This window comes from Canis lupus, chromosome 12 (genome assembly GCF_003254725.2).
Source record: "Canis lupus dingo isolate Sandy chromosome 12, ASM325472v2, whole genome shotgun sequence".
In the NCBI taxonomy this organism is placed as follows: Eukaryota; Metazoa; Chordata; class Mammalia; order Carnivora; family Canidae; genus Canis; species Canis lupus.
Genome location: NC_064254.1, coordinates 37,413,699 through 37,439,397, shown reverse-complemented (window position 1 = coordinate 37,439,397; position 25,699 = coordinate 37,413,699). Strand labels below are relative to the sequence as shown.

The window sequence follows — 25,699 nt, the reverse complement described above, 5'->3', positions numbered from 1 at the left end:
CAGAAATTAAAAATACACTAGAAGGAATCAACAGCAGATTAGAGAATGCAGAAGAATGGATGAACAATCTGGAAGATATGTTAATGCGAAGTACTCAAGCTTAACAGTGAAAATCATTTCAAAAAAAAAAAAAGAAGAAGAAGACAGGTAAAAGAACCTCTGGGACAACATCAAGTATGCAATGCGAACATCCACATTATAGGGGTCCCAGGAGAAAAAGGGGTAGATAATTTAATCAAAGAAATAATGACTGAAAATTTCCCTAACCTAGGGAAGGAAACAGACATCCAGGTCCAGAAGCATAGAAAGCCCCAAACAAGATAAGCCCAAGGAGGTTCACAACAAAATATATAATAAAATGTCAAAGATTAAAGATAAAGTGAGACTATTAAAAGCAGCAAGAGAAAAGCAAACAGTTATGTGAGAGGGAAACCACACAAGGCTATCAGTTGATTTTTCAGCAGAGACTTTGCAGCATAGAAGGGAGTAGTATCATATATTCAAAGTGCTGAAAGGAAAAAACCCACAACCAAGAATACTCTACCAGGCAAGATACACATTCAGAATTGAAGGAAAACTAAAGAGCTTCCTAGACAAACACAAGATAAAGAAGTTCATCATTGCTGAACTACCTTACAAGAAATGTTAAGGGGTATCTTTTTTTTTTTTTAGATTTTAATTTTATTATTTACTGAGAGAGAGAGAGAGCGCGCGCGCACGAAAACATAAGAGAAAGTATGAGCAGGGGAAGGGGCAAAGGGAAAGGCAAAAGCAGGCTCCCCACTGAGCAGGGAGCCTGACACAGGACTTGATCCCTGGACCCCAGGATCACAACTTGAGCCAAAGGCAGACAGCAGATGCTTAACTGACTGAGCCATGCAGATACCCTGTAGGGGGACATCTTTTTTTTTTTTAAGATTTTATTTATTTATTCATGAGAGACAGAGAAAGAGGCAGTGACAGAGGCAGAGGGAGAAGCAGGCTCCTTGCAGGGAGCCCGATGTGGGACTCGATCCTGGTACTCCAGGATAATGCCCTGACCCCAAGGCAGATGCTTAACCACTGAGCCACCCAGGCATCCCAAGGGGACATCTTTAAGCAGAAAGAGAAAACTATGGAAAGAAATCTTACCACTAAAGCAAACATACTGTAAAGGTAGTAGATCATGTATGAAACTAGTATGAGGTTAAAAGGCAAAAGTAGTAAAATCAACTATTTCTACAAAAATTAAAGAATACACAAAATAAAAAGACATAAAATAACATCACTTATATAAAATGTGGGAGGAAGGAGTAAAACAGTAGTGTGCTTAGGATGTGTTTGAACTTAAGCAACCATCAATTTAATATAGACTGCTAAATACATAGAATATTACACATAGGGGATCCCTGGGTGGCTCAGAGGTTTAGCGCCTGCCTTTGGCCCAAGGTGTGATCCTGGAGTCCCGGGATCAAGTCCCGTGTCGGGATCCCTGCATGGAAGCAGGCTGATTCTCCCCCTCTGCCTGTGTCTCTGCCTCTCTCTCTCTATGTCTACCATGAATAAATAAAAAATTTAAAAAAAATTATACATAAACCTTATAACCACCAACCAAATACCTACAATAAATATACAAAAACTATAAAGGAATCCAAGCATAGCACAAAAGAAAGTCATCAAATCACAGGGAAGAGAGTAAGAGAAAAGAACAGAGAACAATTATACCAAAACCAAAAAACAATGAACGTAATGACAGTAAGTACATACCTATCAATAATTACTATAAATGGACTAAATATTCCAAAAAATAGGACATACGGTGGCTAAGTGGATAAAAAAACTAGACCCATCTATATGCTACCTATAAGAGACTCACTTCAGACCTGAAGCCACATACAGCCTGTTAAGTGGAAGGAGAGAAAAAGATATTCCATGCAAATGGAATTGAAAAAAAGGCTGGGATATAGCAATACTTATATCAGGCATAATACACTTTAAAATACAGACTGTACCAAAAGACAACAAAGGGAGTTAAATAATGATAAAAGATCAATTCAAGAAGAGGATATACCAATTGTAAGTATCTGTGCGCCCAACGCAGGAGTATCTAAATACATAAAGCAAATATTAACAGACATAAAGGGAGAAATTGACAGTAAAACAATAATAGTAGGGGGCTTTTAACAACCCACTCATATCAATAGATAGATCATCCAAATGTAAAGTCAATAAGGAAACAGTGGCCTTAAATACCATATTTAGATGGAATTAACACATAAATACCAAACATTTCATCCCCAAACAGAAGAACACACATTTTTTTCAAGTGAACATGGAACATTCTCCAAATGAGATCAATTGTTAGGCCACAAAATGAGTCTCAAAAAATCTAAAAAGCATCTTTTCCGACCACAGCAGTATGAAGTTAGAAATCAATCACAAGAGAAAAACTGAAGAGAAAAAACCCCACCACCATCCCCAAAACACATGAAAGCTAACAACATGTTATTAAACAATCAATGGGTCAATGAAGAAATTAAAGAGGAAATTTAAAAAATACTTGGAGACAAATGAAAACCGAAAACACAATGGTTCAAAAACTTTGGGACAGGGGCACCTGGGTAGTGAAGTCGGTCGAGCATCCCACTCTTGGTTTTGGCTCAGGTTGTGATCTCAGGGTTGTGGAATCAAGCCCCATGTTGGGCTCTGCATTCAGCAGAGTAGGCTTGGGATTCTCTCTTCCTCTGCCCCTCCCCCATGCTCACACGTGTGTGAATGTTTTCTCACCCTCTCTCCCGCAAATAAACAAATCTTAAAAACAACAACAACAACTCTGGGATAGATCAAAGCAATTCTAAGAAGGAAGTTTAAAGAGATACATGCCTACCTCAAAAAAATAAGAAAAATCTCAAATAAGCAAATGTACCTTTACACATCAAGGAACTAGAAAAAGAAGAACAAAGCCTAAAATTAATAGAAAAAGGAAAATAGGGATCCTTGGGTGGCGCAGCGGTTTAGCGCTTGCCTTTGGCCCAGGGCACGATCCTGCAGACCCGGGATCGAATCCCATGTCGGGCTCCCGGTGCATGGAGCCTGCTTCTCCCTCTGCCTATGTCTCTGCCCCTCTCTCTCTCTCTCTCTCTCTCTGTGTGTGTGTGTGACTATCATAAATAAATAAATAAAATTATAAAAAAAAAGAAAAAGGAAAATAATGAAAAGTAGAGTAGAAACAAATGAAAGAGATTAAAGAAACAATAAAAAAGAAATGAAACCAACAGTAATTCTTCGAAGTTAAAAAAAATTGAACCTTTAGCCAGATTCACTACAAAAAAGAGCATTTAAAATCAGAAGTAAAAAAAAGTAAAAAATAAAATCAGAAAAGAGAAGTTACAACTGACACCACAGAAATACAAAGAATTATAAGAAACTATGAAAAATTATATGCCAATAAGTTGGAAAACTAGCAGAAATAGATAATTTCTAGAAACCTACAGTTTTCCAAGACTGAATCAGGAAGAAACAGAAAATATGAACAAACCAACTACTACTAATGAAATAAAATTTTTCATCAAAACATCCAACAAACAAAAGTCTAGGACCAGAGAGCTTCACAGGTGAATTCTACCAAACATTAATATCTATCCTTTTCAAATTCTTCTACAAACACAAAAGAGGAAGAAATGTTTCCAAATTCATTCTACAAAATCAGCATTACCCTGCCAAAATCAAACAAAAATATTAAAAAAAGAAAATTATATATCAACATGCCTGATGAATACAGATAGAAAATTCCTCAATATTAGCAAATTGAATTGAACAATACATTAAAGAATCACTCACTACAATCAAGTGGGGCTTATTCCAAGGATGAAAGGACAGTTCAATATCCACAAATCAATGTGCTACATTAACAAAGTAAAGGATAAAAATCACGTGTTCATCTCAGTAGATGTAAAAAAGCATTTGACAAAATTCAGTATTTATTCATAATGAAGACTCCTAAAAGTGAGTTTAGAAGGAACATACCTCAACATAATAAATGCCACATACGACAAACGCACAGCCAACATCATACTCAATAGTGAGAAGCTAAAAGCTTTTTTCTGAAAACAACGATGTCCACTCTCACCACTTTTATTTAACATAGGACTGGAAGTCCCTAGCTACAACAATCTGAAAAGAAAAAAACTGTAAGGCAACCAAATTAGTAAGGTAGTAAAACTGTCATTATTTGCAGATGACATGATACTACATTTAGAAAATCCTAAAGAGTCCACCAAAAAACTATCAGAATAAATGAATTCAGTAATGTTGTAGAATAAAACATTAATATACAAAAATGAATTGGTTTTCTGTACACAAATAACCTAAGCAGAAATGTTTTAATAATCCCATTTACAATTACACCAAGAAGAGTAATATAACTACAAATAAATTTAGTGAAGTAGGTGAGACACTTGTACTGTGAAAACTAACACACTGATGAGAGAAACTGAAGATGACAAAAATAAATGGAAAGATGTATCATACTACCTAAAGCAATCTACAGATTCATTGCACTTCCAATTGAAACACCAACAATATTTTTCACAGAACTAGGCCAAATAACCCTAAGATTTGCATGGAACCACAAAAGACTCTGAATAACCAAAGTAATCTTGACAAAGAAGAAAGTTGGAGATATACAATCTCAGATTTCAAACTATCCTACAAACCTATAGTAATTAAAACAGTATAATAATGGCACAAAAACTGGTATATAAAGCAATGGAACAAAATGGAGAGCCCAGAAATAAACCCACACTTAATATGGTCAATTAATCTACAAAAAGGAGGCAAGAATATAAAAGAGGGAAAAAACAGTCTCTTCAATAAATGGTGCTAGAAAAATTGGACAACAGTCACATGGCAAAGAACAAAACTGAATCACTTTCTTTGGGGGGGAGGGTATATTTTTTAATTGGAGTTTGATTTGCCCTGAACCACTTTCTAACACCATACACAAAAATAAACTCAAAATGGATTCAAGACCTACATGTAAGACCTGAAACCATACAACTCCTAAAATAAAACACAGACAGTAAACTCAGCTGAACATCAGCCTTAGCAGTATTTTTCTGTATGTCTTCTCAGGCAAGGGAAATAAAAACAAAAATAAATAATTGGGACTATAAAAACTTTTGCACGGCAAAGAAAACCATCAACAAAACTAAAAGAAAACAGACCAAATAGGAGAAGGTATTTGCAAATGATATTATCTGATAGGGGATTAATATCCAAAATATATAAAGAATTTATACAACTCAAAAACAATCCAATTAAAAAATGGGCAGACAATCTAAATAGACATTTTTCAAAGACAGACACATGAGAAGATAGATCAACATTACTAATCACCAGGGAAATGCAAATCAAAACCACAATGAGGTATCATCCTACATGCCAGTCACAGTGGCTAAAAAAGATAAGAAATAACAAGTGTTGATGAGGATGAGGAGAAAAGGGAATCCTTGCTCCCTGTGAGTGGGAATGTGGGAATGTAAACTGGTATAGCCTCTATGGAAAACTATAGTTTTGAGGAACTATAGAAGTTCCTCAAAAAAATTAATAAGTAGAAATATCACAGGATCCAGTAATTCCACTACTGGATATTTACCCAAAGAAGTAAAAAAAAAAAAAAAAAAAAAAAAACACAACTAACTTGAAATGATATTTCCATCCCTATGTTCACACACACACACACACACACACACACACAGGAATATTACTGAGCCATAAAAAATGAAATTTTGCCATTTGTGACAACATGAACTTATTATGCTAAGCAAAAGAAACAGAAAGACCTTATAATTTCACTTATGTGTGGAATCTAAAAATAAAACAAACAAAAAGCAGAAAGAGACCTATAAATACAGAAAATACACTGATGGTGGCCTAGAGGGAGGAAGGGTAGCCAAAATGAGGAAAGAGGAGTAGGGGACACAGGCTTCCAGTTATGGAATGAGTAAGTCCCAAGGATAAAAGACACAGCATAGAAAATATAGTCAATGATACTGTAATTGTGTTGTATGGTGACAGATGGTAGCTACACTTGTGATGAGCACAGCATAATTTACAGAGTCATTGAATGTGGTATTTTATGTCAACCATACTTCAGTAAAAAATAGTATTACTAAAAGAATGGCTAGAACTTTAAGTTGTAACCTGTAGTCATGTCCTGATAGCTCTAGTCTGCTTTTCATTACTCACCAGGATCTCCACACAAACTGTGGACCACTTTTGTTAACTGTACTAATATTCTCTTCAGCTTGTTCTATGTTACTAAGGCAGCAGAATTTCAGTACTTTTCACACTGAATCCATCAATCAACTGAATCAATCTCTCTCTCTCTCACACACACACACAAATGCACTCCTTTTTCTTAGTTACTCTTCTTAGATTAGTAATGAGAGAGGTGCCTGAATGGCTCAGTTGGTTAAGTGTTGAAATCTTGGTTTTGGCTCAGGTCGTGATCTCAGGGTCATGGGATTGAGCCCTGCAATGGGCTTCGAGAACCTCTGCCCCTCCCTCCCCACTAAAACAAAAAATGATTAGTAAGGAGAAAAAATTTTAATTCAAACATTGGTTACAACTGTTTAAATGAAGGCAACTAAACTAATATGCAGCCTAATGGTTTTTTATGTTCAAGAAATACAAAAGGACTTTCCTCATTATTTTTCAATATATATTTAATAATTTTCATTAAGGATTTAATTAGAATTTTAAGTGACTAAATGAACATCAAAAACAGAATTTAACATTTATTACAATCTGATTTTATCAGCAAAGATTTAAGTATGCAAGAAGACAAAATATGTTTCCAAAACACAAGTTAATGAATCTATAAATCAAAATGTTCCACCTGCATAATCTCAAGTTTGTTAAATATTTCCATATTCCTATCCTCAATATCCTCATATCTTTTAATTTTTTAAATAAGTAGATTATCTGCACACAGAAATAAAGTTATGTAATATTTCTGACTTGATATACAATATTGTGTTAAGAAACCTATATAATTATTCTTGTTATTGTAATCACACAGAATTGCATCAAGTGAATTCTATCTTCTCAGCCTTTGGACAGTTCAAGCACATTTACTTTCCTGGACATCAAAGCTGAAATATAAATAATAGTTAAGTTCTCCTTGTACCTCTTTCCTCACATTCAAGGAATTCTACTAACAGCTCTTAAATTCATTTCTTTTATTCCAACAACACTGCCACTACATTTCAGATGTGTAAGTCTTGCCTAGATTGATTTTCCTCACCCCAAATAAGCTTGGTTTAAATGCCTCCCCCCTACTGCCAAAGTGACCTAACAAAAAATAATATGACTATCATCCTAATGCTTAAAATCTTTCAATGATTCTAGTATCTAAGGAAAAAATTCAGAACCACATCTTTTCACAAGCAAGTCTGTGTTGATGTTTCAGGCTTCCAAACGAGCTGCACCTCAAAGAGATACATTTTTCCAGAGTGTTTTTTTTCCTTTCACTCTCTCATATATATTGCTGTTCTCTACACTAATAAAGCTTTCCCTATTTATCTAAGTAAATTCAAACCATTCTTTGTTAAGAAGCTGCATCTGCCTCACACTAAGCATGAATAAGCAATATCTAGAACTTCCACAGCATATTATCTGTACTTCTATTAGCACCTCATTTTATTTCACTGTTAGGATTTGTACTGATTCTTCATCTCATTGTAATAAATGTCAGCTCTGAAAGAGCAGAAATTATGTTTTAGGCATGTGTTCTCCCAGTGTCTAGAAACAGCACGAGCTGAGGGCTCGAAAAACGTTTACTGGATTAATGAATCACATTACAAAAGATAAAAACTATATGACATACTTTAAAAAGATGAAATTACAAGAGTGGAATAAATGCTATTACTATGTCATCACTGAAAATGCCTTAACTTTGCTGCACAGTGATACTAATTTACTAGCAGATCTGATTCACTTTTTTGAGAATTTATCCATGATATTACTAATATCTTGGAAATATTTACTCTAAGGATAGTGACAGAATACAAATTGTCTTTATTCTGGTCAGGTATTTGCTTTTAAATTATTTTTACAGTCTTTCAAAAGAGAAAGACAAGCCAGAATAACAGCTGGTTTTCTCCATCATGTAGCTGCCACCTTGACTAATTTTTCAGTATAAAGTAAAACTAAAGTCATGTATTACATTCTCATTACAATCTCCTTAAAAAAAATCACTTTTGATTATGCTAAATAAGTGATAAGCAGGCAAAGGCCACAATAAATAGACATTAATAAAAGAAATTCAAACGGCCTTCGTAATGCTTCACCAATAATGAAGGAAACGTGGAAAAACAAATACTATTTCCCTATCAGACTCCCAATGCCTAACTGAATGATAATAGCTAATGTTGCTGAGGAGTGTGGAAAAAAAAAAAAAAAGAACAACAACACAGGAATACTCAAATACTGTTTGTTGGGAGCTGACACACCCTTTTAAAGAAGGCCATTTGGCAGTAACATATCAAAAGTCTTCAAAACGTGTATAACATTTGTCCCTATAATTTATTTCTAGGGATTTAATCTAAAAAAATAATAGATTCAATATATAAGATGCATATGCTAGATTCTTAATTGTAATATATATAGTATCAAACCACTGAAAACAACCTAATCACGATACATAAATATAGTGGTTGGTCACTACTCATTAAAAAGTAATTACAGAGATTTGGATATATTAGTTTGTAAAGAAGTCCACCAAAACTAAACATCCATTTGATTCTTGGGCTTCTTTCGATTGTGTTTCCCAGACTGGTTTTTCCCTGATATTCCATTATCTTTTAATGAGAGTATAGAAACCAGATTGATATCACAACAAAGTCAAAAAGCAAGTTATAGAATATTATATATAGCATAAATGTTTTTTAATAAAATGTATAAGCACAGAAAAAACTTGGGAAGTTATATATTAAGATGCTAATGGAAGACACACACAGACTGGTTAAGAATGACAGTATATTTTCTCCTACACATGGGTTAAATAGTGTAAATCAGATATTTAAGTTGTAATCATAATGTAATTAAGAATATAACTAAATGTTCAATGTCTATTAATTCTCTTTGACAAGAACACAAACAGAAAAGAAATAAGAGATCTTAACTTATAGCTCTATAGTTGTTGTTATTCTGTATATTTAGAAAAATACAAAAACAACACCAAACAAATGAAGCAACAAACTATGTGATCTGACCAAAATTTAAATTTTTTTTTAAATTTATTTATGATAGTCACACAGAGAGAGAGAGAGAGAGAGAGAGAGAGGCAGAGGGAGAAGCAGGCTCCATGCACCGGGAGCCCGATGCGGGACTCGATCCCGGGTCTCCAGGATCGCGCCCTGGGCCAAAGGCAGGCGCCAAACCGCTGCGCCACCCAGGGATCCCCTGACCAAAATTTATACTTAATAGTTTACAAGCTTTAATTTTAATCCCAGAAAACTGCTTGTCAATGCTACTAAGTGCTGATATATGACTGTAACTTATCAAAATTTATAGTCTTTTAAATGCAAAATAAAGGGGAAAAATCATCTTAGATGTTAAGAACTATAAAAAGACAGTGAGTTATTTCTTTTTAGAACATTATTCCAGGTGCTATGCCAGCAACTACAAATCCTGGAGTGTGAACTCTCAATGCTTTCTCTTGTTGTTGTTGTCTTTAACTCTGAATGTTTTAAAAAATATATCCAAAGGAAATCCTAAAATAAAATGCAATCTTCATGCAACAATATATGCAATATTATAACATTGTTATTCACCCTGTACTTAAGTTCACATGTACCTAACCCAATACAAGTGACAAAGTTCATGAGTTAAATATACCAAGTGTATTTTACCTGAGCCCACAGCTAGAAATAATCAAATAAATAAGAGAGAAGGTACTGCTTTTCCCTACACAATAATTCCCATTAATAAATGTAAAAGAAGAAGAAAATAGAAATTTATCATTAGATAAACACCATGTAATAATAGTTACTTACCAGCAAGATCCACCAATGGATGCTAAAGTGAGTGGGTGAAAGCTTAAGAAAAAACGGGGTATTTGCATAGTCTCAGAGTATCTTCTCAAGATCTTTATTAAATACAAAGAAAAAAATATTTTTTCCAGTGGAGAAACCCAGCAGAAACTATCTAACTCCATGAGATAGTAGTTAACATAGAAAGACATCAACATCACTCTTGATGTTATGTGTTTTAAAAAGACACATCACTTTTGTGTCTTTCCAAAATGCATAGCTTCAACCTAATCGTAAGACATCACATAAACTCAAATTGAGAGGCATTCTATGAAGTAACCGACCATTACTCTTCAAAACTGTCAGACAAACTTAAAGACATGACAAATAATGTAGTATGAAATGCCAAACTAGAATTTAGAGGAGAAAATGAGTATTAATGAAAAACTGGTGAAATAGCTTAAGAATGTTATACTGATGCCAATTTCTCAGTTTTGATAAATGTACTTCTGTGACTGTAAGATGTTACAACAGGGGAAGCTGGTAAAGGGTAAATGGGTACGCTGTACTGATTTTACAACTTTTGTCTAAGTCAAAAATGATTCAAAATTTTAAAAAAATGTAAACATTATTTTTATCTACTTAATGAATGTTGTCAAATAAACTTTAAAAATTATTTGTAACAAACCTGGGGCTGACTCGTATCTAAAACTAGAAGATAATATCACTTAACTTACCAAAATGCACTTGTGCAATAGGAATGATAATACCTATTATGCAGTTCTCCTCTGAGGAGTAGAAATAACTTTCTTTCTGATCTAGCAAGAAAACAGTAAAGCACAATGGTGGTATAGGCTTTTGCATTATCAGCTCCATGTCCCTGAGCAAACTGTCTAACTCTTCTGTGTTTCAGTTTCCTCTGTACACAATGCAGGTAAAGTTAAATTTAGCTTAAAGGATCCTGGATAATGAGCTAGGATAGAAGTAAATTATGAATACAAAGCATTTGACTCAGTATCCAGTACAAGAGTTCAAAAAAGATTTAAGGTATAACAGAATGAATGTTGAAGTGGGTAGTCATTATTAATAAATTTAATGTAGTGTCCATGTACTGCCAAATATAATTCACATACCTAACTGCCAAGTTATTAAGAAAGGATGAAGATAAATCTGGAATACTCTCTTCATAAAATAGGGATACATTTAATATACAAATAAAAGATTTCCACTCAGAGTAGCAAAGAATATGGGTGCTTTAAAAAACAAACTCTTAGCTACCAGGAAAACACAGCTGTTTAAATTAATTTTGGATAAAACCAGAAGTCCTGGTTTAAGCAAGAAAAGGCCTGGGACAAACAAGATAGACACACAGATTAAGAATCACTAGATAATAAAAATCAATTTGATAGTGAAACATTTTCCATAAATGTTATTTGCCTTTATTTTTGCACTAATATCAGTACATTAAAAGATTATTTCAATGAAAATAAAAATTTCTACCCACGACTATTTCCAACATCTACTATTAACCCAACTGCCCTAGGAATGGTCTCTTAAATTCAGTGGTTGCCTAATATATTCTAAATTTTAGGCTCATAACCATTTAAAATAAGAAAATTACATCATGAAAGATTATAATTATAATACAGTTCAACAAAACACAATTTTGAAGCTATAACCCATCTACAGTTCATACGTGGATCCTGAATTTAATGAAAATGCTAATTTAAAAAAAAGGTTTCACACTGTTATCTCCTGATTGTGCAACCACCCTGATAATTTCAGGTCACAAAAAATTTTAAGTAAGATTTCAAAATGCTTTTCTACATATATCTATTATACTTGGGAATATTCTAAAACCATCTCTATTTCTACCTTTCATACAACTATTTGAAACCCTTCACAGGTATCAACAAATAAAACTGTACACACTTACCAACACCTTGAGGCCGACTCAACCTTACAGAATTATTTTCAAATTTTTGGACATGAGGTGGGTATTCTTTCCTAAAAAAGGAAATTTATATAGCTTTATTCTAACAGAAAAAAATATTTTCAAAACGAAAAGGCTGAGGAAATACTTACAATATGTTTATTAAAAGAAAACAATAGCTTCTTTGCCACATAAAAAAAAGTGATACTATAAAATAAAACTGTATTATAAGATATACTAAAGCTTATTACATTGTAAGGTCTCTAAGAACAATGACCATATTTTATTTAGACTGTTAATCAAAGCCCATAGCAAGCAGATTTTCAAATACATAGTTAATAATAAATGAATCCAAATCATTGTCGCTTCAGAGTAGTCACCAAAGTTATATGGTGCACAAAACTTTAGTTTTCTTTTGGAATTATCTTCATAATCAATTCAAAAAACCACATAAAAAAGGAACATGTATTACTTCACTGTCACACATTTTCTAAATTTAAAAAATCAGCTTAATAATAACCAATTTGACCAATTTTGCTGTAAATGTTTTTAGTTATTCAAAAACAAGTCAATGACTAAAGGAATAAATGGCTATTGAGATACTGGTCTTGAGGACATTTCAAAGTCAACACAAAAAATGTTATGTACAAAACCAGAAATTATGAAGTATTTTAGTCTTGTACTATGACTATATTATGAAGATATAATAATACTTTAAAAACTTCTAAAAATATTCCCATCTTACTTAGCCAAGGAATTAAAAATAGAAGAAGCTATATTATTTGTAAACTCATACACATTAGCATTCAACACCTATGAGTATACAATTAAACAAAAACCATAAATAAATTTTTCTAAAAGAAATTTCATATTCTTAAGTTATAAAAATCAAAGCTCTCAAAAAAAAATATGGGAATGAAACAAGAAAATAGTTAAGAGTAGTGATAGTAGTGTCTTTACAATAGCAGTTAGCAATAGTGAGCATCATGTGCCAGGTACTATTCTAAGAGCTTTATAACTATTAAACAATCCTCACAATTACCTTATGAAGTATATACTATTATTAGCACTTTACAGATGAGACTGAGGCACAATAAGGTCAGTTAACTTGCCTATACTCACATAACTATTAAATAGCAATGTCAGAATCTGAAATCCAGCAAATTGCATCAATACTGTTAAGTAATAGAATTTTCATGATTATCAAGCAGCGTATTTGTACAACTGGGCAATTTCAACCATGAAAAAATTTTTAAAATTCATGAGGATAGGAGTTGTAAAGATGAGAATTTGCCTTAGAGATAATAGTACTACTAGCACTAATAAAGAAGGTAGGTTTTTAGCTAATTACACTAAACTTAAAAAATAAAACTCATGTTTTTATATTCCATACATTTTCATACCAAAGAGGATATAATGTAGTCTTATCTTTAACTCAAATAACCGTTTTTTTAAATCTCTAATTTTTATAACTCTTCACTTTGGAAAAATAAAGATACAAACTTTAAAAATGCAACAGAGGCAATGAATATGAAGCAAAGTATGATGATACGATCATGGTAAACTCTAAAAATTATTTTTAAAATAGTGTATAACACAAATAGTATACATTCTTAAATACTAAGGATTATCAACACAGAAAATAATTATTTGACAGAGAATGGGCACAAAATCTGAAAATACAGATATTTTGGATTTTGTTATTTTGAACCTGCTTATTCATTCTGGGGTATGCTACATATTCAGGTTTGTTCAGTAATAACTGACATAAGTCATTTAAGACAACAATCATACATGTGAAGGGACGGGTGAAACTGCTGCATTAAACACGCTGTATTCTTTGCAATTTTGACACAGTGCATTAAACTACATTTTGCTAATGAAGAACAAACACCACATATCATATAATCCATGACTATCATGTTTTATAATGTAGTGTTAATAAATTATTCTTCATATTTGGCAACATTTCCAGACCTATGGCCATATTAGTATTTTCTATGTGTTTCTCTATCTATATAAATAGGGAAAACTAATTTTTCTTTCCAAAATATGTATGAATAAATTATTGAAATAAAAGCATACCTTAAAATTTAATACAAGAATTTCAGGATGAAAGTAGTATTACTTTGACAAGAAAATTTTTGAAAACTTCCCAGCCACAAACTATCTTATATTCTGTAAAATTTAGTTTTTGAATCCTTAAGACTTCAGAACTCTCTTCCAACATGGCCGAAGACTCTCCAAACAAGACCACAGCCATCAGTCACAGACATGCTGTACCAAATTCACAGATCAACTAAAAATCCTCTTCAAGGCATTTGACCAAAATCCTTACCCAGGTTATGCTACCTACCAAACGAAGACTGGCTTTAAAAGTCAACACTGAAGAGTCTGGAATTCAGATTTGGTTTCAGAATCGAAGAGCTAGACACCAGTGCCAGAAAAAATCAGAACCCGATGAGGACTTAGAATCAAGCCAAGCCCAGGATCACCCTGAAGAGGATATTCAAAGTAGAGAAGACTTCCTCACAATTTACACCTTCATCGAGGCATTTACGGACAACCCTTGATAGCAGAGAGCAACTTGCTAAAGAAATTGGCATTCCAGAGAAATTTGGTTTCAAAATCGGAGATCTGGATTTCATGTCCAGAGGAAAAAGACCTGATGATGAAGACTTAGAACAGAGACAAAACCAGGAACAGGATCTCAGGGATGTGAGAGTTCAAGACTCCACACCCGTCGTGGCCTCGAACTCACCACCCCAAGATCAAGAGTCACATGCTCTACTACATGAGCCAGCCAGGTGCCCCTGAAGTAGGTATTTTAAAAAGTAAAATATTGTGGTCAAACAGGGATTCTTATAGGGAGTGTGGTAATTTTTAATACTCTAAAATTTCATACCCAATTAATAGTTATATTCCACAAAAATTAAAAGTAAAAAACTCTGTATTAAAAAAATAAACTTAAGCTTTTAAAAAATTTTGTTAGATGATCAAAAATCAAATTTTATGTTAATTTCTTGGTTTGTGGGTTCCATCACCCTACAGATAGGAAAATTTCAAACTCCAAACACGTATGAAGCCTAGGTTTCCTCAGTGGATATTTCTTTCTCACTTCAAATCAAGCAGAAGCATAGAAACTCCCTGTCATGTTATCTAGAAGGTAGGGTTTGTTTTTGGGGGTTTTATTGTTTTGTTTTGTGTTTTTGCTCGTGAGGGTTTATGTTTTGTGTAGAAGTTTAAAAAAAAAAAAAAAACTTCATGGACCCACACTTTGTAAGCTGCATAAAACAATTGGAAAGTTTTTTTTCTTCTGTGCAGAATACTTTAAATAACCTCAAAATGCTCTGCTTGTTAAAGCTTAGGCCTCAGCTCTGAAAGTTTTTTAAAATAGTTTAATTATGGAATAATTTTAGATTTGCAGAAAAGTTAAAAAATCAATTCAGAATTATATCCCTCGCCCAGTTTCTCCTAATGTTAGCACCTTCATCATTATACATATGTCAAAAAAGAAACCAACACCAGTATGCTATTAACTAAATATGCTAAACTTTATTTGAATTTCACCAACTATTCCACTAATATCCTTTTTTTGAACCAGAATCCAATCCAGGATTCACTGCTTTTAGTTGTATTGTCTTTCTAGCCTCCTCTGTTACCCAGTCTTATATGATCTCTCATGACCTTGGCATTCTGGAAGAGAATTATCAATTATTTTGTAGAATGCCCTTCAACCTGGGTCACTCTTAATGTTTTTCTCACAATTAGACAAAGGCTATATATTTGGGGGAAGGATATTGCAAATTTGAAGTGCTCTTCTCATCACATCATATCAGGAAGTATATAATAATATCATAAAATTTATCACTGGTGATGTTAACCTTCATTATTTGGTTAAGGTAGTGTTCAAGTTTCTCCATTCTAGAGTTACTATTTTTCTCTTTCTACACTCTATCTGCAAATAAACAAGTCAGTCCTGCACACAAAAGAGGTGAGGGTAAACTCCATTTCCTGAAATCTGGAGTATCTACACAAATTATTTAGAATTCTATAATAAACAGTTGTCCATTTCCTTCAATTCACTTTATGTAGCTTGTAAAACCCTAGGATAGCCGAGTAAATAAACGATTTACTCAATCACATCCTTTAGGTTATAATCCAATTGTTGAAGTTTTAGTCTTTGGGCACACTTTCAGTTGGCTCCTGTGTCCCCTTGATGTGGTATCATTTTTTTCTTTATTCTGGTACAAAATATATATATATAAACACAAAATTCACAGAAATATAGAATGCTTTGTAATCTACTTATTATCCTTATATAAGGGCCATAAAAATCTTTTCTGTAATGTTACAATTTTAGTACATGTGCTGTTGAGGCAAGGACCCTTTTGTTTTTTGAGTAGTTGCTTGGTTTCTAACACTAAAACACTTCACATTCATTTTGCGTTTTCCCTAACCCAAACCTAGAATCAGTCATTTCTCCACATTACTTTTATTAGAGAGTGGTATTAAAAGCCAGGATCTGGGTGCGGGGTTTTTGTTGTCTTGGTTTCTGCTGGATTTTAATGATAGCTCAATTTATTCTTTCCATTGCTCTACCTGATCCAAAAGACATGTATTTCTATAAAATCAATGTATTCATATTCAAATGTTAAAATTCATTAATCCAAACTGATGTTAAACTCATAAATCAGTCTAATTTTCCAAGAGATATATTTAAAATCTTCTACAGCTGGCCTCTAACTGGGAACTTAATACATTTTAAATATTTTAAGGAAATTTTAAATGAAGTTGTTATACTTTTATAGTCTATGCCCATTACAAAACTTGCTCCTTCATCCTATTTAGTACTAATCCTTAATTCTGTTTTTATTAAAATTATACTCATGTTTTCTGTTTGCTTCTTTTGTGATTCTAAACAGCCTTTTTACCTTACAGAATCTTACTTTATGTGTGATTCTTATAAACATAGTATAACTGGGTTTAATCCAAACAATTGGTCTTTTATTAAATATATTCAACCCGATCACAATTACTGTCACAGCTGACAGACTTGATGGTTTCCTTTCATCCTTCTTTACTGTCTGTTGTATAGATTTCTATTATTTCATCTCACAGAGTAAAATGTACTGATGCAAAAGTTCCTCTCACTTTATCTCCAACAAAGATAAACATAATTCTATATAAGAATCCAAGGGTTTCATGGGCTAGGTTCAACTTAAAGATAACTGCTGCTGAATAAAGCACTCGGGTATATTCATTATAAGGTATTTTATAAACAGTTGCTGCTTCATATCTGGTCTCTGCCAGTCATTTAGCACAAAAGTCTGAAAGAATTTGAAGATCTATTACTATTACAGAAATTTCAAATTTTACAATATGTAAGTCAGTTTTAAATAATTACCTCACTTGTTCCTCACAAATCTCCTTTAAAATGGGCAAATATTATCCCCATTTTACAGTAAGGCATGTGTCTAATGGTATTGCTGATTACTCAATTCCATATCTTCTGATTCCTATTCTAGTATTATTCCAACAAGAATGTAAGCTCCAAGAGGCTAGGGATTTCTGTCTGCTCCTAGAATAGTGCCTGGCACATAAAGTCATTGAAATATTTGCTGAATGTATCAATGAATAAATTTCCACTACAGAAATATGCATAAACCAAAACAGTGCAATAAGTCAGTATAAACCCTCCAAGACTATTGTGAAAAACAGAATAATCTAAGACCTTTATATTAATCTGAGAATATTAGAGTACTTACATTTTATCTGGCATAACACAGGAAAAGTATTTATATAAACCAAGAGGCTGTTTTGTGTATGATTGTATAAAGAGTTATTTAATATACATTCTTCAGCAATTTTATTTTCAAAATCTTATTAATGGTTTTCCAAAAAATATGTAGTCATGAGTTAACAATTTTAAAGATAAAATGACTCATCGACATCGGAAGAAATAATGCTTTACTCAAAGATAAAAATAGATACAATGGAAAAATAGTTTTTCTTTCCCAGGAGACAGACAGTAAAATATCTGCACAACCCATTCACCTAAAACATGTAAGAATTGTGAAGTATTTCAGAATTATAAAATATGCCTAAATTTTCTGCTGGCAGGATCATCCTTATATTTCAGACCTTAGTGTTCATTAAGGAAGGGGAATACTGCATTTTTAAAAATACTGCAAGTTGTCCTCTTTAATTTCTCTACAACTTTAAAAAATTATAAATTTAAGATTATATAAGTAAACAAAATTATAGAATGTTCTTTCTTTAACCTTTACCAATTACATGAAGTATTGGTTTAATACAAGGGCTATTAACTTTTTTTTTTTTGTGGGGAGGTTCATAAGAGGCTATGAGATTCTCATAAAAGAAAACAGATGTACATGCACAAAAAATTCTACATAACACACTGAGGAGAGAAACTATTCCTATAAACATTTGCTTTAAAACAATTGCAATCAGTGCACTATTCAGAAATGTGCATTCTTAAAAAATTTGTTTCCGTGTTATTTACGTCATTCGACACTCCTGCTAAAGGACATATGCCTACCAATGTTATTACAAAGGGAACAAATAGTGATCATAAATTCTGTTTTAGGTCAAAATAGGAAAATATTGATGTTTAGAGTTTTAACACCATGCTTAAGGTATTCTAATTCCATTTTCCCCCTCAACTCTAACTCATAAAGTGTAAAAAGTATTATCAATAAAATTTAATAAGAAAAATTTTAATGCTATTAACTGAAAACAACTTTACTACTAAGGCATTAAAATATTCCACTTTTAAAAGGAAAGCAGTCACGTCAGCATAAATACATAACCATACTAAGAACTGTGGTAAAACATTACCCACATAAGTCAAATAGCATGTTCTGCCATTAATGTTTCCATTTATTAAAATAATCAATAAGCTTTAATGATGAACTCTAATTCAATGGATATTTTTCAAAGCACAAAAATAATCTGACATCGTACTGTTATATCCATGCTCTAATGTCATCAATATTAAGCTTACCTTTCCTTTTGGTCCAGACTGCTTAAAACATGAAAAAGAAAAACAATGTAAGAGGCAAGACCTCATTTTTGATATATCATTGTAGTTTTAGTACTGCAGTCAATAAGGCAAAACTCTAATGTGATTAATTTATTTTAAACACATTATATATATGTTATATACTAAGTTTAGAATCTTGTCAGATATGTAAACTGTTTTTTCAATTTTTGTTAATACAGAAAATTTATATCTAAACGTATTTAAGAAAAAAGGATGTACAAAGAGATGAAAGATTCTTGAAAAGAGCTTTATTTGACCATCAACCATTTGAAGATATGTTATTTTAAAGTATTTATGTAAATAGTCTTCAAAGAACAATTTCCTGAAAGTTATAAAATTTTTAGTGGTTCCAATTCTGTTACCAGGTGTGATAATTAGCTTCTGAGTAAGAAAAAAAAATTTTTTAAGGTTGAAACTTGCATTAAAGCCATAAATTAAATACAGCAGTATATAGTTTTGGATACAAGGCAAGGCCTGAGATTTAAAATCCTAGCCTTTAATAAAAAATCCAATGTATAGCAGGTCCATCCTTCTCCACAGTTTATGGAAAATTTAAAAAACTATCATTATCAATTACTCGAGTAAAATTATAAAAACTTTTAATCTAGAATAAGATTCATATCTTAGAATTATTCATCATTATAAAATGATCAAAATATTCAGAACTAATTGTAAGTAAAACACTCTTTACAAATTCCCTGAGTAATATTATATGAGAATATAAATATTATTCTCATATTTCTATAGCATGGAACAAACAAGTAAAATATCAATTCTGGCAAATTAAAATAAAAAAAAAGTTATGTGGTTTTGCATAAACAACACTGAAAAGAAACTCTTAAGTTTTCAATAGTAAAAAAAAAAGAGAATTATAAGCTTACATGAAACCACAGTAGAAATTTTACCTTACCATAAAAAAAAACAAAAAACAAAAAAACAAAACAGGATAACCTGTATAAAATAAATTTATGTTGGATAAATGACAAAACAGTGAGGGAATACTACCATACCCCTATTAAAATAAATAAAACGAATATATAGTTTAAGTATAGTCCAACTTATCTATTTATTTCTACTGGACCTCTATTTCCAGAAAAAAAAAAAAAAAAAAGAAAACCAAAAGTTAGATATTAATACCTAATACAGCCATCTAGCTTTACACTGTTGTGCCCAAGAAGTGAGAAGAGTTTAGTAGTCTCTTGTTTTTGTTTTTTTAAACTCACCTGTATAGAGTAAAGGAAAGAGGTAGAAGACAGAGTAGCAGTAGAAGAAACAGGTTTGGTTCTTTCCAATAAACCAAGGGAGTTAAGGAAGAAAACAAAAAACACAAAACAAAATATATATATGCCCATGCTTATTTTTCTTATCCTTGAAGAAAATGCATTTATTATGATATGGTATCTAATTTGTAAGTCGCTGTGCTTCCACAAGATTCCTTAGTATGTGTTTATTATCAAGTCCTGACCTAGAGGAGCATACATATTAAAAAAATAATAATAAAAAAAAGCTTTTGAAAAATGGAGAGGGAAGCCATTATTAGTAATGTAGGACTTTTTAAAATGTCAACTTACATTCTTGTTGGACTATTTCATTCTTGTACTAGTGCTGTACTAGCGTTCTTAAATGTTTTAAAAAAGGAAGGAAAAAAGAGAGATTGATTGATTCTGGTATCCATGACCTGATTTAAGACTTCAAAAATTCTTTCAAGGTGTGCTTTTCATTAATAATTAAATCTTGCTTATTCCAGGAGCCCATTTTCCCATTTATGGATTATATATGCTTTTGTAGACATTCATTTTCCCCTACGGTCCTTACAAGTCTTTTCACCTATCCTTAATAAAAAACAAAAACAAAAAAAAGTGAAAACGTAAATAAAACATAAACCAGTAAATATGCTCTTTTAGCAAGTCTCACTGAAATTAGGGATGGAGATAGTATAGTGATATATAGATTTTTAAATTTCTGCATTTCATTTTTCTATACTAAGACTACCCCCCACCTTTACTACTAGTACATAAGCAACCTATCTTCTAAATATGATTTATACTAACATTTGTAGTAGCAATAAGAAAATAGATTGAAATGTAATGTTCTCCCAAATAGTAGCTAGTCTAATCAGATATATTAATCTCCATTTATTCCCTTCAGATTAAAAAAGTGTCATGTATTTGTTTTCATAGCTTACTAAAGAACTACAAATTATTCAAAATGCAGGAGTTACTTTTTAAAGACAAATTATATCTCCCTCTCCAAGAGGACTGTATGAATTACCAATTTGTGGCATTTCCTTTCATTTCAAATTAAGAGTTGAGCTGTAAAAGCCAGTGAAAACCAGGGTGCTCACCTCACCTGAAGTCTGACAACTGCGCCAACACTATAGTAATTAAAACTAAAGTTTTAAACAAATGAAAAACAACAACAACAACAACAAAGGTTTGGTAGTAACCACCTTAGGTGAAGGCTTTCTTCATGCCTTTGAAGATGTGAGTCCTACCACATGGAGGGTTCTCTTCTAGCTAGTACACTCCAAAGCTTCTTTAATACATGCTTTGTGAATTCTTCACAGCTCCCTTCTCTGTAAATAGCACTATGCAAACTGTGTCTACTACACTGTGCTTACCATGTAATTATTTTTTTTACTTGTCTTTCTATCCTCTACCCTAGTCAAAATTGAGCTTGAAAGGAGGGATTTTGTCAAAGTCACCTTTGACTACTCTATACCTCATCTATGTGTGGCACGTAGCATAAAATCACTCAATAATTTTGAATGAAGAAAATGCGAAAAACTCTCAATGAATTGTCTTTGAATGTCAAAATCTTCTTAATGACATTAACACAGTAGGAATAAGAAATGTTTATTCTATAAATAAGGGACAAGGATAAATAGCATCTGTCCTGACATGATTTTTCAGTTTTCCTTACTGCCCCTAGTTGTTCTTGTCAAGGACTTTCACTCAGGATGTCTCTCTAAATAAAAACTAATTCAGCTTGGTTTTTTGGGTTTTTTTTTTTTTAAAGAAATAATATTTTACTACTAAATGCCATTTCCTCTTCACAGAATCTAATCTTTTATGCAGACAGCAATAATATATATGCAAGGTATAATAGGTGTCGAGACCTAGAATAAAACAAAGCACAAACCAATTTCCAGACTGAAATCAGTTTTTTAACATTACCAAAGATGAGAGCAGGGATGGAAAGAATAGGTAGCACTGCAAATAATTCCAAACTAATAAATAAGTTCAAAAGAAGTAATAATTTTGGTTGTAGAATATATCATGTGATTATAAAATATAAATGAGTATTTCAACAAGGACATTTTCAGAATATCAAAAAGACAAATCTTTGTCAGCAGTGGATTCTAGCAACATGATCAGTGTGTGAAAATACTGTGTCTTCTCTTTTTGCCTTCCCATTAATTACTCTCCTTTTATTACTTAGTTTCATGTTTGTTCCATTTGTTTGGCCAGAGAGCTTGATTTATATACTTTACAATAAGAGAAGCCAATCTTTTGGTATTTTTTGATATGTGCCGTAAGTTCTCTTTTTAGTTGCATTTCTCAAATATTATGATCTTATGTTTATCTATGATAAAATAATATATTTATGCAAAAGAAAGATCTTATTCTAAAGTATGAGAAAGATTTAAGGTTTTTAAGTTAAAAATCTATGCTACAGCAAATCTATGTACATAGTAAATATAGCAAGGGTTTCTAAGAGTCACGACATTTTCTGAATGAGCAACAATCTAGATTGACAATTTTAAAAAATGAAGAACAGCATCTAGCATATATACCAAATCTTTAAACTTTACTACTTATAAAAACACTTTACACAACTATTCATACCGCAAAATTATTTTATTGTTGGAGCCTAAGAATTTCTTAATCAATTAAAATTGACTCAGAAGTGAAATTCAACTAAAATTTTGTAACATCATATTTCAAACACTAAGCTTTCCCCACTATTACTTTCATTATTTCAAGGTTCAAGTATTACTTTGAAGATCAATGAGAACATCCAAATCTACTGAAACACAAAATTTTCTCAGTTAAAACTAATAATGTGATTTATTTTATTACTATGAAATCCAATAAATCTTAAAAAGTAAGTAGCACAGTAGAAAGTACTGTAGTTTTTACTCATCAGAGCTAAACTACCAGCTGAAGATTTCTTGTCAACGTTGTAAAATCAGATTAATTTAACTAGAATATAATGCAATAGGAAGGCTTTTATTTAAGTTTCTATTTACCGAATGTGATTTATTCAAAAGCAGATATAAAATAATAAAATTCTAGGACATGAATTACTTCAGAGACAGGAATATCTCATTACAGACAAGAGAAACACAGTAAAGTTCCATAAAGTTAAAAAAAAAAAAAAAAGGTTAAAGAAAAGAAAAAAACAGTGCAAAACTATTAAAGAGGATGGTATATATTACTAAACAAAGGCAATTTGAATCCTTACCTTTGGGCTGCTGTTTTTACTAGTGATATCTGTGCATTAGCATGATGAAAACGTCTACCATGAACTACAGTTCCAGAACATATTGATGCATTTTGTGCGTTTTCACTGCAGATGCAAGAGACAAAAAGTAATCTGAACAGAGGAGAATCACATACATATATGCAAAATAAATCTGAACATACATATATACACATAAAAATCTTCACACTAAAAACTATATATCAACTCAATTGACCATATTAAATTGTCCATTAGAAATTTTCCACTTTTCTGAATTTGTCTCTGGAATGTTTCCAATACAATTCATGAAAGAAGATACAGAGTAAAAGAACACTAGAATAGAAATTAGGAATCCGGGGCAACCCTGGCAGCTCAGCAGTTTAGTGCCATCTTCAGCCCAGGGAGTGATCCTGGAGACCAGGGATCGAGTCCCACATCAGCCTCCCTACATGGAGCCTGCTTCTCCCTCTGCCTGTGTCTCTGCCTCTCTCTCTCTCTCTCCCCCTCTCTGTGTTTCTCATGAGTAAATAAATTAAAATCTTTAAAAAAAAAAGAAAGAAAGAAATCAGGAATCCTAAATGAATGTTTTGCACTATAAAATACCTTATAAATTAATTCTGGCATTTTCTTCTTCTCTATTAGGGACTATCCATATAAAAAGCTTTTAAACCATAATATTACAAAATTTTCTTAAATGCCAAAATAAAAATCAAATGTACGAATTATAAAAAAAGTGGAGTCTCTAATTCTACTTCTTCAAAGTTGACATTTTTAAAAAATGAAGAACAGCATATGACTTCAAAGTTACTTAGCCTTTATGTACCCCAGTTTTCTATCTATATATTGACAAAATTAAAATGAAACAGGGATTTTCAACCCTATTTTTGGGAGATGTAAAGCCCAATCATACCAGTAAAAGTAGCTCCCTATGACTACCACTAAGGAAAGGTGGGATGTATTTAGAAGAGAAGAGGAATAAGAAATCTTAAAAAAAAAAAAAAAAAAAAATCCCTTATGAGACAATTCTGATTATGTATCCTCTAAAGGAGACAGAACCAGTCTACCTCCAGTGCCTTCTATTCCTAATACTATGACCAAGATTTTACTAACTATATGAGAGCAAGCTTATCTTATGAAATCCTATTCTATTGAAACTTTTCTTGAAATATTTTTATTCAGAACCAAGAAATCACTGCAATCAACCTTTTTTTTTTTTTTTTGGAATGCAATCAACCTTAATCCCAAGATTCAAAGCAAAAAATCCACACCCTGAAGCAATTCTACCTCTTGGCTAATAAAGTGAAAAGAAAAGGTATAGGTTGGGTCAACTGCCCACAAAAGTAGTTAATTTTTTATGTCAAACCTTTTCTTTTCTATAGAAATGTGTAGTGAAGTGCCTATACCTCAATTTCTTATTGTTGCTCAACATGTTAAGCCCAATGGGGTTGCCTTTCAAAGGTTTTAAATTTTCAGCCTTGTTTCGTCTTGCACATGTCTTCCAGGGATCACCAGAACTGGTAGAAACAATTTCAGACTGACGATTTAACTGTAAAAAGATCCATAAACATTGAAGACTCAATAAACACTATAATACGATTATTTGAAAACCTATTTTTTTAAAAAGCTGTAACAACTGTACCAGCCATTGGAGATGGGAGAGAGGGATGACACTGGCATGAATTTAAGGAAAATTCAACTGCAATACTTTTTTTTTCCTAAGGATAACACAAATATGTAGGAATATTCATTGCACCAGACATTCAATAAAAGCTTTCAGACTCATTGAGACAAAAGTCTTCAGTTCTTAGTGATAATTTACCCAAAACGACACTTTAAAAATCATTATTTTCGAAGCTTTATTTTGAAGCAATAGTCAAATATTTTATTTTTCATTCATTTATAAAATATAGTCACAAGAAGACAGGAACATGGCTCCCCCCCCCCCAAATGATCTCTACAGAAACCTAACAGTTCCCCTAAAAAAAAAAAAAAAACTCCCACAAAAAAGATCTCCTGAGTACAGAGTTCATTGTGCCAACACCATTCTTATTTTAAGCATATCAACATTATAAAATTCCAAAAAAAGACCTATTTTGATACAGTGCTTATCATTTTCTCCTCCTTGAGACATTTCTTTACTTCCTAATCTTTTATAGCCATGGGCTTCAGACTGCTCCACTTCTGGTAATGGCAGATTAGGTAATGAAGATCAATTTC

The 25,699-nt window shown here is 32.2% G+C and overlaps 1 protein-coding gene, 1 non-coding gene and 1 pseudogene across 12 annotated transcripts in view; 1 reads left to right on the top strand and 2 right to left on the bottom strand.

Annotated features, from left to right (window-relative positions):
* Positions 1-25,699, bottom strand: part of SENP6 (SUMO specific peptidase 6) — a 118,138-nt gene that overhangs the window by 55,395 nt on the left and 37,044 nt on the right. For 4 of the 11 annotated variants that reach the window (XM_025444887.3, XM_025444884.3, XM_025444888.3 and 1 more), the window contains 4 exons: positions 24,886-25,028; positions 23,483-23,587; positions 18,977-18,997; positions 11,953-12,023 (listed from right to left, as the gene is read on the bottom strand). In XM_025444887.3, the coding sequence (XP_025300672.1) occupies positions 11,953-12,023; positions 18,977-18,997; positions 23,483-23,587; positions 24,886-25,028 (340 nt within the window). The remainder of the gene's footprint in view (positions 1-11,952; positions 12,024-18,976; positions 18,998-23,482; positions 23,588-24,885; positions 25,029-25,699) is intronic. The other 7 variants (XM_025444885.3, XM_049092261.1, XM_025444886.3 and 4 more) reach the window with 5 other exon arrangements.
* On the top strand, positions 13,232-14,618 carry LOC112658281 (double homeobox protein A-like; annotated as a pseudogene).
* On the bottom strand, positions 16,231-16,336 carry LOC112658781 (U6 spliceosomal RNA). The gene has a single exon (XR_003135958.1). It is a non-coding gene; the product is annotated as a U6 spliceosomal RNA (small nuclear RNA).